The following is a 16,870-nucleotide window of genomic DNA, read 5'->3' on the forward strand; positions in this document are numbered from 1 at the left end:
TTCTCCCTATGTATCCACTGTCACAGGGACCATAGATCAGAGAGACGTGCAAATCTGAGGATATCCGCTTTATATCTTCAGACCACGTTTACAGATCACGGATTGGATGCACATAAAAATTTTGTATTCGTGCAGGGCTCTATAGATCAGTACTAGAAATAAATGTAGTCTTCTGTCCTTCAAAAATAGACATTAGGGATATTAATTTGGTACATGATTGATTTTGAATTAAATTATTTGAAAACAAATATTACGGCTCACCCTGACGATCAACTCTCAAAGTTACTGTATTGGGGTTGGAAAGACAGGAAGAAAAAGGGGGGATTGCAACAGAACAGTGATAACTGTTTGTTCTTGTGTAGCAATAAAGGGGTCTGTTATAAAAACCATGGCAGGTTACAGAGAGTTAATTTTTTTTAATGGATTTACAAATGCCATTCATTACAAGTAATAAAAGCTTGGTGAGACAGGTAAAAAAATATAACTTTATGTTCTAGACACATTAAAAATTGAGTGCATAGTTGTGTCTCCAAGATTGGACCTGGTATTTAATTTATAATAGCTTCCTTAGTCATAGCTCTCTTATATCATTCAGCAGTATGAAGTCATATTTTATATATTTTCCACCCCAAGTTCATGTAAAACATGTATTGCCATTACTGGAGAGTACATTGCATACTATGAGAGGACATTCTACCCCATGTTTTCTACCTTTTGTTTCTTTCTGAGCCCATGGCAGAAACAGGGCAGTGTTAAATAACTCTTTCCAATGATGTTAACATCCCATTTTTGAAGCAATTTTAGGTTTGTCAAGTGCATTTCCTGATGTTTTTGTGCTTGTGTTGTCTCTAAATGTTAATATTAAAAAAATCTGGGTTACATTGATCTGAGATCCAGTCAGTTGATTGAAAATTAAGCTATTACGTAGCTCATACCATATTTCAAACTTACTGTGATGTGTTTAAAAAAGAATGCATTTGATTATAGTTTATTGTTTTGTGTTGTGACATCACTTGGTTATAAAGAACACTTTCTGTTATTGCTGGCACTATTAAAATGTCTGTGTGGTAGCCAGGACAGGCAGAGAATAAAGTAAAAACAGCAGCTAATGAGAAGTTTCAAATATGCTGGAAAATGGAACCTAGATGGCTGCGTACATTTCTACAGATGCTCAATACACAGAAGACAATGGGAGTTCTGAACATTGAGCAGCTACAAGCTCAGGCCCAGTAAGTCCGAAGGCTGAATAAATATGCAAGATGCACTAAAAGGACACTCAGGAGGGATTCTTATTGCTGGCAGCAAGGGGCTGAATGACATGGGAAAACAAAAAATAGAAACCCAATACCTGATGATTATTAGTAGTAACCCAGTAGTAGAAATGACAATAACTCACCTTGCAAGCCCTTGCTGTTACACTATCCATCTGAACATTCCTTCCTAATGGTTATTAATTTAAGCTCTGATTGTACAGTGGCTCTATGTGCTCCCATTCATTTCAATGGGAGCTCTGTGCGTGGTGCAGCTGCAGACTTGGTTCCTTATAGAAAACAAACGTGCTGCCAGGCAAATGGTGCAGTGCTAAATCTCTCCTACTGAACAATTGGAAAATGAGACATTCTGCTCCACACTAGAGAAGATGTATGTCATGGGCTGGTTGGTGCAGCACCTACTCACACTGGCAATAAGGAAATTACTCCCCAGACATAATCCCCATAATGACTTAAGGTTGTCTTCAGCCACAGTTAATAAGGTTTGTTTCAGCTGGATTTTCCACAAAAATAAAAGCGTCCTGCAGCTCAAAGCGCAGCACAGGGGTAAGTAGGGAGCAGAGCCGACCAACCCCATCAGGCAAGAGCAGCCAACAGTCCCTGCAAGCATCCCCAGAGTCCTTTGGCACTGTTAGGCAGACAGGCAGTTGTACTCCAAGCACAGCAGCATCTCTCCCAGCTGTTTAGCTACTCCCTCCCCTGGTTCCTGCTGACTACCTTTTTTCTAGCTCTTCCCCCTGCTGAGTTGAGCACAGCTCTAAAGGCAGTTGTAGACACAGTGGCGTAGAGCAAGGAGCCAGTTACCCGCAGGTCAGAGGGGCAGCCTGCAGGGGACAGAGCTAGTAAGTGGCTAGGAGAGAAGTCTCTGCGTATGTGACAAAAAGCAGTCAGTCTTTTAGAGAGAGGGTGGGGAATGGCAAAAAGACCTGGGGAAAATGAGGAGGGAATCCATGTGGGAGAAAGCCAATGGGTGGAAAAGAGTGAAATCCTATGAAGGAAGCCAGGTATGGAGAGGGAATAGAAGGTGAAAACAGAGCCACATAGAGAAGGAGCTTCATTTTTTCAAATAATTTTTGAGAAAGGCCAAGTATTTCTCTCTGCTTTTTGGTCTTGTCCCCAGAAAGAAGTAAATTTAATATTCACCAGAATACATATGCAAATAGCTGGCTGATGGGTTCTTGCACATGCCCCTTCCCCCTAAAAAGCACTTAGAGATTTGTCTAAAGCAAAATTTCACATTGGTTGGCAACTATACCCAGACAAACTGATTTATTCTCCTCCCACCCTAATGGTAGACAATGATTTCCTAGACCCTGTAGGGGAACAGTGTCCTGAGGAATGTTAACCAGGTTAACTCATAGATTGTTGGCAGTGGAAGAAAGGCTTCTGGCTTCCTGTGATAGATGTTTTAACCCCTAGCTTGCTAGACATGGTAAGGGGTACACCTGCCCTGTTACAGTGCCTAAAACCTCACGTCAGATAAAATTTTCAAGAGCACTTAAATTACTTAGGTGCCTAAGTCCCGTTTTTCAAAAAAGTGACTAGGGTTGCCACTTCTGAAGTACAAAATACAGGCACATCCAGGATGACGCTCAGCCCATAAAACTTGAAAGCTGACAGTGTACTGAGCACCCTTATAGATTTATTGGGACAACTACCTCATAAAAAGGATGATGCTGGGATGTCTAAGTAGCCAATGGGAGAAGCTGATGAGAGGGGTGTATCCTTAACCCCACTCCTCTGACAAAGTTAGGTGCCTAAGTCAGGGAGGAGCTTATGTCTGCTTGCAATCCCCAGCTGGAAACCCCTCTCATGGTGTCAGATGACTTAGGTGCCTAAGTGGTTCCTTGCAAGAAATGCTGGAGGAGGTGGCGATGGTATCTCCCGTATAATTTTTAGCCCAGTGGTTAAAACACTTACGCAGGATGTGGAAGACCTGGGCTCAAATCTCACCTCTGTTTGATGGGACCAAAGGATTTAAGCCGGGGCCGCTCACGTCTCAGAAGAGTGTACTAACCATGTGGTAAGGAATAGTCTGATGTGGGGCTCCCTCAGTCTCTCCTACTGAAGCTGTTCCACTTTATATTAATACTTACATAAGCATAGGGCCAGAGAGAGAGAAAGTGCAAATGAGACTATAGGCCAGTGGTTAGGGCACCCACCTGGGATGTGGGAGACCCTAGATCCAGTCCCCCAGCTCCAATCACTCTTTCACATCCAACTTCAGCAGGAAAGATTGAGAGCACTCCACATCAGAATATCCCATAGCTCAATGGTTAGAGCACCTTCCTGAGAGGTGTGAGTCCCCTGTTTAAATCCAGTACCCCCATCAAGTAGAGGGAGACTGATGGGGGTACTGGCCATTTAGGTCTCCCATATCCCAGGCAAGTGCTCTAACCACTGTGCTAAATGTTATAAGGGAGAGCACAACCACCACTTCTCCCTCCTCCAGCTGGATTCTGAAGAGTCCCCATCCATTAAGCACGCTCTTTGCATGCTTACCGGACTGGGCCCAACAGGAAAGATAGGCATCTCCCCGCCTATTTTCCCCTGATTTGAGGATCCTGCTGCAGGTTAGGCATCTGGACACCACGAGTGAGGTGTTGTGCACATGCACAGAGGCAAAATCTTTGGTGTCTTGGGAACTTTTAAAGCAAAAATTTAGGTACTCAGTGAATTTAGGGTTAGGAGGCAGCCAAACAGGGTTTTATGAATTGTAGTGGAGTTTAGGAGCCTAAGTCTCTTTGGGATGCTAAGGCCCAGATCCACAAATCTCACTGATTTTCAGTGAGCCTTAGGCTCTCAAGTGGGAAAAAGGAATGTTTTTCTTGTCAGGATTCTCTATCAGCAGCTCCCGACGCAATCCCCTTTCTTCCTGCCCCATGATCTTTAATAAATAAGTTAATTAAAATAAAAAGGAAAAAAGAAAATGTCTCCTATAAATATTAAATCAAAATATGGTAATACATAGCAAAAGACCTTTCAAATTAATATAATCTGCTGGGACCAACAGGGAAGGAGGGAAAATTTGGATCTCAAGAAGTTTCTCAGATTTCAGGGGAGAAGATTGATGGAGGCAATGAGCCTCTTAAGACAGATACCCATCTGGTCTGTCTCCAATGCCTCAGCAATGCATTGATTTTCTTGTACACCTAACACTAAAGAATGGCAGTCATACTCTCTGTTTCTTCAAACTACAAAGGAGATTTGATTTAATTCACCAATTTGATCAAAATAAAAGGTGAAACTGTTAAATGAATTCCAGCAAATAAAAATACAAGATGTATCATTTCAGGGGCTGAAGAGACTATAATATCACAAAAGTACTCTTTTAACAGCTTTGGGGAAGTCTTTTGAAAACTTTTGGCATACCTGGGCAAGTTATAAAAATACACTGCCTGTAAAAAGAAATTTTAAAAAAATGCCTACCTTGTCTGTTCTCTTGTGTAATGTTAGTCATACGTCCATCTTCTGCTAAGCCTTGCGCCAAATTTTCTAATATCTGTAGCAAATGTTTTAAAACTAACATGAGTTTAAACAGGCATTCTGGAATTAGGCAGCATTTTGTATTATATGCAAGTTATCTACAGTTGTCATAGTCTGTATGTAAAACAATTCAAACAGGAATGTTTCACATGGACACATTTCAAAATCACCGATTATTACTATAGCTAGATCAATCATAACAGAAAGCCTTTGAACTGTAGTGCTGATGTTAGAGTTCAGGTTTATGATACTCACAAAGCATTAAAAGACAGCATATACCAGGGACATATGCATTTTGTTAAGCAAAATATCAAATATGCTCCAGAAGAGAATGATTCAGCTCTTGCAAAAATGTCAAACTGATTCCAGAAGAGAACTAAGAGGTTTTTTTAAATTTTATTTTATGTATCCCATAAATTCATTTATTTGAGCATGAGCTTTCGTGAGCTACAGTGCTCATGCTCAAATAAATTGGTTAGTCTCTAAGGTGCCACAAGTACTCCTTTTCTTTTTGCGAATACAGACTAACACGGCTGTTACTCTGAAACCCATAAATTCATTGATGCTCTGGTTTTAAACAGAATTTGCCCCCTTTTTGTTCTTAAATTAAATAATGATCCTTCTAACTCTCAGCTCCATTTGCTTCCCAAAGTTGGGATTTTGTTGCTGTTTTTTATTTATTAGAGATTTAAATAATATAAGCTACGGAGTGAGCAAAAAATTATGTTTGCTGGATTATCTGGAGAATGAATATGTATAACTATTGGAGCATCTGGTTTAAGATATCTGCACTTTGAAAAAATATATATCTACAGTTTCATTTGCAATTTAAGCTAATTGCATTTCTCCAATCCCGCTATGGTGTATCCAAATGTCTCTCTGACTCCTGAAGATTACCCTATTTTTGCTGATTCCCATCCCCTCATAAATCACCGCATTTCAGTTTCATCTTTTTGGTCACAGTAGACTGAGTGGGACTCCCTTAAGAGCCTGTTAAGCCACTCACTCTTTAATTAGCTGGTGGGTTTAGTTTATCAGCAACATAGGAGGCACTCCCTCTCCTAGGAGCCCAGTGCACTGCGTACCTAGTGCTTTCAGCTCATGACAGTTTAAAGAGAGATTATTTACAGTGCAGTAGCACTCAAAATGTGCTTTGTGCTTTCCAAACAATAAAAGAAATAGGTAAAATTGTCAAAAGAGATCAATTGATTCCAGAGCTTAAGTTCTATTTTGAAAAGTGCCTTAGGCATGAAGAGCCTTTTGAAAATGGGGTTCAGGAACTTAAAGAATAGATTTTTAAAGAAGTTTAGGTGCCAAAAGATGCAGCTAGGAGCCTAGTGCCTCTTCAGCAGTGTATAAAAAATGGCCATTTAGGTCAACAGGCAGGCAAAAGGAAAGTTTATTTTGCAACAGAAGAGAATCATGGGTTAAAATGCAACTCTGAAGTAATTACACTGATTTCATTCTGGTTACACCAGGAATGATTTTAGTCCAAGGCAGGTTTCTCTTCTCTTTAAATTTTTGTCTCCAGGTGAGTGTTTGTTAGAGTTTCTTTCACGGTAGTATTAGCATTTAAATGGTCCCAGCTAGATTTTCAAGTGAACACATCATTGAGGTAAATGGAAGAAACAGTTTATACCTTTACGGCTGATGCTACTGTTTGTCTGGAGACAGTTCTCTGCAATGCTGGCTTAACAGGGCAACAGCATATTGATTTATGCAGGGAAGACTAGTGGTACCACACAGTGTATTAGCAATTTCCACCCCGTTTCCCTGCCCTAAAACAAGAAACTTAACTTATGCAGAAAAAGGCAGAATTTGCAATGAGACACAAATTGTAGAACATGCAATTTCTGCAGTTCCTGTGATTGTTTCACTGGTTATATTCATAGCTGTATTTGAACTCAGTGGAAAAATGTACATGATCTAAATTCCTCCTTGAGGCATATCCACAGCTATACATTTGATTAAATAAAACTAGATTCTGGGAAAAGTTTCCATTCAACAATCTGCATAAGGAATGCAAAACAAAACTCTAGTTATGCATGCATGACCCTGATTAGGGTAAACTTTATTTTTCTGTGTGAACTTGGTGTTTATCACAATAGGAGAATTATAATACTCTATACTAATATTATAATCCTAATAAGGATTACGCAGGCAGGCGCTGTACTAACTGACCACAGAAACTTTGATTATGCCCCTTGATATGCACTTGAAAAGCTTTGGTTATGCCAGTCCTTGAGTTCTCTTGAATAGGATCTGCCCCTTTGGCTACAGTTTATACTGTAACATGACTAAATATTTAATATGACTAAAACTGATTGGCTGGCTTAGAGATGACTTCATGCCTCATGTTTATATCTGATGAAGTTTTGGGTGCAACATCATCAGAACTCATCTTGAATATCGAGTGCAATTGTGTGTACCTGATTATAGAAACACACTGGCAAATGCGAGAGAGTTCACATAAGAGTAAAATGATCAGGGGGTTGGAGAGATCAAGTTAAGAGCAGAATGAAAGAGTTAAATGTGATGTGCATAGATTGTAGACGTCACTTTAGCCAAATATCTGAATGGGTTAAACACCATGGAGTGAGAGGTAATATTTAGGATTATACAGAGTTTAAATTAGGGGTAATGTGATTAAATTAAGTAAAGGAAAACAGAATACTAGGAAATTTTCTTACTGTATTAGCGTGGAATAGTCTCCCAAGGGAAGTGGTGTCAACCTCACAGGCTGGTTCATTAAAAACTAGACTAAGCATTAGAAAACAATCATGCATTGGCAGGGAGCTAAAAGGTGAGCTAATACGTCTTTTCGCACCTCTAGCTTTTATGATTCCAAGATCATCAGATTTACATAATGGGTATCCATAGACACTTCTGTACTTGAGAAGGAGGGCTAAGGATTTTGAAATATTCCTCCTTCACTTTTAAAGTAATAAAACAAAACACTATTGGTTTATGGCTGCAAAGATCCCCCGTCATCAATTCCCCCTATTTTTAATGTTATTTTTTTGGTTGTGCCATGACTTTTTCTTTTAATGTGGAGAACGTGTTCTACTTATGAACACTGCAGACAATGTCCTGATTAACAGATTTGTGTGACCAATTATATATGCAGAAATGTCAGATTTAGTAATTTTTTCTAAGCAATTTCAAATGTTTTAGGTGGTTAAATTGCCAACTTTGTAAAATTTCTCATCTGTCCTGTTTATGCATCTTCCTCTTTATTTCATTCTCTCTCCCTTACACCTGTTCCTGCAATTCCTGTCTTAGAGGTGCACTGGAAGACAAAATATGTATCTGATGGCACACAACTAAAGCCATATGGTTGTTAGGCCTTTAAAATAACTGAATAGCAATATATCCTTTAAAAATAAAAATAAAAAGAGGAAATGCATATCTTTCATCTCAAGGTTGACCAGACATCTTTGTTCTGGCAGGGAATCATGGCTAATTATGTCATAAGTGGGATTTGTCCATTTTAACATAGCCAGCTGCAAGCTCTGACACATGCCAAAGAGAGTGGCACTTCAAATACCAGATAGCACAAGACCAGGATTTGAAACACTATAATATATTGTATGCCAGTGTATGCAAAATTCAATATGGAGGTACCATGCTGATGCTGAGCTCAGAAGCAGTTAGGAGGCGAGTCTCTTTAAGATAAGGAAGAGTGCTTATCCAGGAGCATGTAAAGGAAAGTCAGAGAAGAGGCAGGACATAAAGCCAGTGGGTCAGAAAGTCAGAGTCACAGTCTAAGGCCAGAAGGATGCCCAGATGAGAGGCCACCAACACTACCCACACACTAAACCCAACAACAGCAGATACACTCTGCAAGATGATGAAAAATGTCCCAAAAAGAATTTCTCCCAATTGCCAAACTCTGTACATCCCATAAGTGTTTCCAAACAGTTCTTCTTTCTAACAGTACGGCAAGAGCCACAGAACCCTTCATTTGCCAAACCCTGTACACAGCAGAAAGAATGGAGTCCTGGTTTTTGGTTTAAAATCCTAGTTATTCTGCTATGTTTTGTTTTATTAAATACATTGGTAAAACTTGCCAACTGTCTTAAACAACAAAATAACATTGGAAATTATCTATATTCTGCATTTGTATTATTCAAGGTATTTCTGAGAGTAAGTATAGCAAATACAACAAACACTGAGGTATTCATATTTATTTATCTTTGGTAAAGTTGCAAAATTTTTCAGTATCACAACTGCATGCAACGCTACAGTTCTTTAAAGAGCTAATCTGGAATTTATAATAGAGTTTACAATAAATAAAAACAGTATCTCTTAATCTGAGATACTAGAAGAGGTATTTGTTGTAAACTTTGTACAGGGAAGCTTTTGTCACATTTGCGTACAAGGAGTACCCATAACAGTACTAGTCTAACTTCAGCACTGAAAAGCGCTCGTTAAAAACAAGAACTAACACTGCATTAAATATCAATCTTTTAAAAATAACTGATTAGAATTTCCAAATAACTGTCACTTCCATCACTGTATGCAGTGTTGTTGTAGCCATCTTGGTTCCAGGATATTAGAGAGACAAGGTGGGTGAGGTAATATCTTTTATTGGACCAACTTCTGCTGGTGAAAAAGCCGAGCTTTTGAGTAAGAAAAGAGCGTAAGAAGAGCTCTGTGTAAACTCGAAAGTGTCTCTCTTTCACCAACAGAAGTTGGTCCAATAGAAGACACTACCTCAGTCACTTTCTCACTTCCACTGTAAGTTATCCAGAGTGCTAATATCTTTTGATGGGGGGAAGCAGACTTCTTGGTCAGTAAGAGCTATACTATGCTCTCGTTTCATGCAGCTGTACAAGAAGATAAACCCTCCTACTCAGGCATGCACAGTCTCTATCAGGATGCAGCCATTTTTCTACCCAGCTATTGTCTCCCTTACCCCAGTCAACAGAGCTGGCAGGCATGGTGAGAGAGGGAAGAATTCTACATCCCAAAAAGGAGTGAAAGTAAATTACTCCCCAGAAGCTATGGAAGGAGTGGCACAATCCTTTCCTTGTGCAATTTCTGGGGCCCTGCACTTAAATACCATCCCATTGTCGGGGCTAGTCTAAAGCCTAAATCTAGTCCTACACTGGATCCTCTGGGTAAAGGCAGTAAAATATACCTGCATAAACATTAAGAGATTCTATTGTATAGAGCACAGTTTTGTCTAACTGTGTGGTGCACTGCCCTGGGGGGGAGGGCACGAGGAGGTTTTCAGGGGGCATAGTCCTGCCCAGCCCTGTCCCAGGAGCAGCCTGCTACTCTCCCTCTCCTCACCTCCCTGACTGCTGGGGACTCCCTATGTCCTCTCCTATGTACTGCCCTGCTGCAGCCCAGACACCCAGCTGGCTACAGCCTCATGTATTTTAAACCCTCCGGAGCTTGCAGAAGCAAGAAGCTCTTGGCATGGGGAGGACAAGGAGCCCCAGCCTACTCTGCTCCACACCACACCACCTGGAGTCCTCCAGGCATGGAGCCAGTCACGTCCTGCTGACATCCCAAGTGTGCATTGCCTGTTCCCCTCAGTGAGTCACTTTCTGCCTTGGACAACCAGGAGTTGGAAGGGGGAGGGTAGGCGGGCTATATGACTCCCATGGAGAATAGGGCACAGCAAAAAAAATTTGGGAACCTCTGGTCTAAAGAAGCTTTTACCTTTGTGCAGATTGTTTTCATGCTGTGCAGTCTATCAAGTGACTCCTGGGGATTTCCTAGGTACTGTTCAAGTTCAGCATGTAAAATCCGCATGGAAAAGGGAACCATGGAACCTAGAATCATAATGAAACGTTTCTGAATTTGATTGCTACAGTTATCAATGCATATTGTTGCCTATGGTCTATATGGTATTTCTTAAAACATATCCTAGGCATATTCACTAGAGTAAGTGATTAGGAATTAAAATCTCTAAATTCTCTTCTTCCCTTGATTTAATAACTAAATGTTAAATGAGGAAAATGTTTGCTACTTTATAGAATAATATATTTTTGAACAGAGAAATATAAATATCTACAGACAAGCATAATCACAATGGTAAAAGTGTGCAACCAATTCATCCTTAAAATAATAGCATATGGTGTGTCTAGAAGTCCAAAAGAAATTAGAGAAATTTATTAGCAACTGAAAAATAAGGGTTTAGAATGGAAACTCATCCACAATTTAACTACAGAATTGCTACAGAAATACAATAACCCCTAATTTAACAATAGTACTGAAGAATTTAAGATGGATTTTCTGATGGTAGCTCTTAAAGATGACACACACATTGAGAGAGACAGATAACCAAATAAGAAAGGAACACAAATTAAATGAAAATTAAATCACAGAATCATAGGACTGGAAGGGACCTTGAGAGATCATCTAGTCCAGTCCCCTGCACTCACGCTTCCTCCAAATAAATAAAAAGCAGATTTAAAGGGCCCCTTAAAAAAAAAAAAAGACAAAAAGAAAAAAATAAAGATAGAAAACCCACATATGTTAAAAGAAACTAGGTAAGAGAATGAAAATAGCAAATTGAACAAAAACTTAAGAGGCATACTGTAACAAAGGTATATTAAATCTGATGTGTAATTAAAGAAAAACAAGGAAGTAAAATATGTTATTTGAGATTCTATTATCAGTACTTTGTATTGTAATAGTGCCCAAAGGCCTCAGTAAGGATCTGGGATCCAATGTGCTCATCCCTGCAACACCAAACAGCTCCCCACCTCTCCCCCTACCCCTTTAGTTCAGTTTTTATTGTGTTAAATATTGTCTCCAGTGAAGACAGTAGTGTTCCTACGGAGGGACTCATTACGCTGTGAATCCCATACTGAATAAAGTCTTCCTTTCAGTGAGACAGAAGGATACCAAACGGAAGGGGTGGGGAAAGAGAACTTTAACCAATATTTGCAACAAAACGATTGCCTTCTTTCAATGTTATTAGAAAGTAAAAAAAAAAAACAAAAAAACCAGTAATCTAAGGACCCAATCCTGCAAGTATCTCGGCATCCTAATTGACTTCAATGAGACTCAGAGCCACTTTGCACCTTATTTGCTCTCAGATATTTGCACGCTTCAATGGACACTGAGCAAAACTATCTGAGGTAAGAATCAGATCCTAAGAAACAAAGTTATTAGTAACAAACGGGAAAGCTATGATGGGGGAGAAGATGACAGAGAGAGAGAGAGAAAACACGCTTGTCTATAAAAGTCTAGTACACTAACCTGATGGCATACTCTAAACTAAAGGGATTATCCTCCACAGAGTCTCATTTTTGGCCCATCAGTTTTCATAAACAGATTCAGGTGCTTTTTTGAGATTTTGCACCTGCTCTAATAAGGCACATGTATCAAAGGGGGAAATATACAAGGAGTTATTGTCTCTAAAGATTTTTTTAAAAAACAAGACAGAATCTTAACCAGAAAACCACTCACTAATTATGACCTTAAGAGAACTCCAATTACATCTAAGTAAATTCCCTTTCTCCAAAGGTAAGTATCCCCAAAGGCTCCTCTTAGAGACTGAAGTGTTCCCCCTGTAGGAGTACACACAATCTGTGTTGTATACCTTATGCGTTATGCAGCTAAAGAAAGTAAAAATGTCTTTGGAATTCTTTTTAAGGAAACATTTAAAAACGTTATCAAACCAATAGCAAAGAGATTAGTATGTCCTTATACTGACTAGTAATCAAGCACAATACAGGACAAAACAAGATAAGGAAAAGTGCCTAGATCGCTAGAGAGCCAGGCATGCAAGCTGGGGACAACCAAAGTGTAAGCACTGCAGACTCTTCATCAGGGAACACTGAGCTAAAATGGTTTTGTAGCAGAATGCTATGAACTTCAAATGCCTGTCTTGCAAATCTAAAAACATGACCTAAGGTTGGCCATATTCTCTACCACAACGTTGGATCAATGAGCTGTAATTCAACCTTCAAGTAATAATTCTCCTAAGAAGTAATAACGAGAAATGCATAGACAGTATGGTTATTTTGGAGAAAAGTTGGCACATACTGGTGTGGTATGATCCATGCAACTCATGATATACTCTAATACATTTTTCTGTGTCAAGCAAAAGGCAAATTAGGTCCAGTTTGTGTAGCAAAGATTCAGAGAATGTGGACTATAAAATGGAAAAACATTTAAAGGCTTAGAATCAATTTTTGTTGATGAAAGCGTTATACCAGTAACAACCCTGAAAAGAACTCAGAACAAGGCTGTATTATTGGCTCTCTTTGTACAAACTAATCAACCCAGTAACACAGCAGCAGTAATATCATGTGGGAGACCTGACTTGGGAACCAAATCAGCATAGTTCAGCCCATAGGCAGTTCCACAGAGGAAACATGCCTCTCACTAACACATCACAGAATATGTAAACCAGCTTTGGAACTGTCTATTTTGGAAAGTTATTGATCCTCTACATTGCTGCATGAGGCCACTAGTGTGTGTGGCGGTATGCTATCAGAGGCAGCAAGGGAAGGAGTAACCCAGAACCACATTACTAAGCCGTATCACCAAAGCTGGTGTCACCTTATGTTAGAGAGATGAATGGAGCTGAAGGCCGACTGTATCTGGCTTATAAATCACACTTCCTGTGTGAGTAGAAAAACTCATTTCATTATTTTCTGATGCAGAAAGCTATGGGAACTCATAGTGTCCTGCAAAAACTCACATACCAATTTTGGTACACGCTGAAAGTCCCCAACAGCTCAGTTAGGATGGGCATCCAGCACAATATTACCTAAAAATATACTTTATTTGTATTATTAATTTATTATTTGTTAAGCACAAATGATGCGCTACTTCATTGAGGGCAGCTGGCCAGAAACCACTCAAATGTGAACCATTAGTATGAACCTTGCTGTGATGTCACAGCGTCCATCAAAGAGTACCGCAGCATGGAGCCAGTCCACAGGAAGTAAGAGATCAATACCTTGCTTCCACCCCTAGATTTTTATTTTATGCTCTTTGTGGCCCATGCTGACATCCCAGAAGGATCCAACACACTGGTGGTTTTTCTTCGCTCTGTTGCCTCTCCTGGAATAAATCTTGATAATATAGTTAGAATCCTTTTAAGTAAAATAATTTTTACTATAGTAATGTGATCCAAGCATATCTGGAAAAATTTTATTGGCCAGCAGCCAGGGCAAGTATACACGAGAATCAGAGAACTGAAATTCAGTTACTTACTGTTCACTGAACAGGCTGCCAACCTGAACTTAAAAATCCTGAAGGCACTGACTGTACTGCCCTCCCACCTCAGTTTCCTTACATATCCTATTGAATAGCAGAAAAAAAAAAAAAGGATGATTTGCTTGGTTGGTTGGTTACTTTGCTAAATTATTTTTCTTGGTAAGTTTCACTTTGGGAGGAATGCACATAGCTGTGCATATGCTCTCATGAAAATGTGGTAAAAGGAACTGTTGCCATCCAGTGAGGAGAGAAAACAACTTTTAACTTGAACTTCTGATAGGGCACTCCAATCAGTCAACTTCCCCAATATTTTCTAACTGCCAGTCAAATCAGATCAGGAAATGGTCCTTTGAAAGGGAGAAACGTATGTACATACACATCTTAATTTTAAGAACTAACTTTGTTTACAGAAAAACCCTGGGATGTTTTCCTTGTTGGACAATAAAGTTTGAGATCCAAACTGTTCTCAGATAAATCAGCTTGATCTCCTCCCCCCATATTGGATCTAGAAACATCTATCTTCATTTTTATTAAATGATTTTGATGTGGTTACTCTTAGGTACAACTCAGCAGCACCCATATGAAAACATGACATTACGTTAATTTAAGAAACAATTGGGGACTTATTTTTCTGGGGAAAAATAATGATCATTACTTTATGTTAGACATTAAAAGTCTTCACTGGTGTGTAAGTGTTAAAACCTTCAAAATACATAGACATAAAACAAATAAATCAACTTCTCTTGAAAAATTTTATGGCATCCCTATAAATTGCATCTAAAAGGGTTTGTTCATAAAAAGTTTTATTTTTACTCTAGAATAATTTTTTAAAAGAAACCAACAAAAATACTTCAATATTTTCTACCTACTGTACAATCTCTAACATCCAAAAATTGAATCGGTGGCTTTTTTTCAGATTGAGGAAGAGGAATAATTATCTTTAAACTGCTGTGACAGAAAAACATTGAGAAAGACCGTGAGAGCATGAGAGAAGCAATAGCAAGTTACTAAAAATCTTTTGAGAAGGTGGATGATTGTGAATCTTTGTTATCAAAAGACTCTGCAAGGTGACCTATGTGGGTATCACGGCGGAAGGGAAGGTTATGAGCATAATGGGCTCTAAAAGCAGGTCAGTAGAATTTCATGGGGAGAACGGAGAATGAAAAAGGCAAAGACCAAACTGCAATATGACTCTTCTGAATCTTCAGTGAAGTCTCATCAAGCTCTACTGATAAAAGGTAAAAAGCAATCTAATGAGAGAATCACAGAAAGTGCTGACTTTGAAGACTTAACAGAGCTCAATAAGAATTTTGGTCTAAACAATAGGACTTTGATTTGTTGCTCTGTGACACCACCACATCATATTGAATCAAAAGCATGTCTTTCAGTTTCCTCCTGCCGAGAGTAAGAAAACCAGTGCCAAAGGAGCTGACATGGAAGAGCCCATTCTAGTAGAAAAGGGCAAATCCACACAAAAAAAAACAAAAAAAAAACCCAATCCCAAACACAGCTTCCACTGTCTTATGGATGTTGAGCCTTTTGATTTTTTTTAAAAAAAAAAAAAATCTTTTTGATGGTCTTAATATAAGGATAGTAACAAAGGAAAAATATACCGAGAATATTAGTACTGCAAATGTAACAAACCTTGCTCCCCCCCCCAAAAAAAGACAATGAAAATATCCTAAAGATAAAAAAAATACTAAATATACTAAAAAAGATATACTAAACACAGAACCAAAGAAAATAATCTAAATAAATTTTCAGAAGTTAGCACAGAGGATCACTGAAAATAATATAAGCTCATCTTTCTATTAATTAAAATATTGAAGGAAAAACATATCTATAGTAAAAATATAATACTTAAAATTTTGCTCTCTGAAATGAATACATATGGTTTTAAATAATTACTGAAACAAGATGAAACAAAACAATTCTACATTAGTTTAATAATGTCATAGTTGAATATGTAATTATAAAGATTTGCTTAAATTGTGAGGTAATTAGTCACCCAAACAGTATTTTTTGTTAAATGTGACAAATTGAGGAGTTTTGTATGTGCATATTGAGACACCAGAAAAAAGATATTTGCTACTATAAGCAAAACACAGGATAAAAATCTACTGTTCCAGTTTGGAAAGAAAGAAATTCGAGTATACTGCCAAACTAATAAACACTGATGGAGAGAATGACTCACAACATTGACACTCTGCCTCTCCATCTACTCAAGCACCTCCCACAAAAATAAAAATATGTAACAAATCAAAACAACCTAAAACACAAGCAAACAAAAAAAACACCACAGTATTTTCCTTAAAAAGGGATGACAGCTGGAGACTCCAAGCAGTTCATTAGGGAGTTCACTACTGCTACTGATTTGATGTGGAAGGTACTCAGATACAGGGTGATGGGCGCCAATGTTAAGCGGACAGACCGGACTTTGCAATATGAAACATGAATAATACAATAAGTAGTTTTAAAATAGCATGCTGCTGAATCTATAAATAGGAGAACTTAGGTATATTTACAATATAAATCAATTATAGTGATGAGAAAACATGAAAACTAAAACCGTAGCTGAACAAGAAATGTGAAATTTAAATATTTTATATTGTTGTAAAGCATTTCTATGTGAATTGTCTTGCATGTGATTACGTTGGAGATATCTAGGTTATGAGCTGTGAGAGCACCACTACCCTCTTACAATAAAAAAAAAAAAATCAAGTTGAACAGGATCATATAATCAGATTTACCCAGGAATGCACAAAGAACATTATCTATGGAATATAAAGAGAATTCTTTAAGACCATAGGTATTTCATAACAGTTGCCTAAAGAAGAAGTTGCAACAATTAGTATTCTGGAGCTTTAACGCTACGTAAACTTTTGATGACTACACGTTATCTGTGATAGCCACTAGTGATT

At 38.5% G+C, this 16,870-nt stretch overlaps 1 protein-coding gene across 6 annotated transcripts in view; it reads right to left on the minus strand.

Annotated features, from left to right (window-relative positions):
• Positions 1–16,870, minus strand: part of TRAPPC12 (trafficking protein particle complex subunit 12) — an 85,204-nt gene that overhangs the window by 17,034 nt on the left and 51,300 nt on the right. For 5 of the 6 annotated variants that reach the window (XR_013635537.1, XR_012157933.2, XM_073336095.2 and 2 more), the window contains 2 exons: positions 10,431–10,543; positions 4,701–4,773 (listed from right to left, as the gene is read on the minus strand). Coding sequence is in view for 4 of the 6 variants with exons in the window: in XM_073336095.2 (XP_073192196.1) it covers positions 4,701–4,773; positions 10,431–10,543 (186 nt within the window). In the remaining 2 variants the exon portion in view is untranslated. The remainder of the gene's footprint in view (positions 1–4,700; positions 4,774–10,430; positions 10,544–16,870) is intronic. The other variant, XM_073336096.2, reaches the window with a different exon arrangement.

The sequence above is a fragment of the Lepidochelys kempii genome, chromosome 3, assembly GCF_965140285.1.
Source record: "Lepidochelys kempii isolate rLepKem1 chromosome 3, rLepKem1.hap1, whole genome shotgun sequence".
In the NCBI taxonomy this organism is placed as follows: Eukaryota; Metazoa; Chordata; order Testudines; family Cheloniidae; genus Lepidochelys; species Lepidochelys kempii.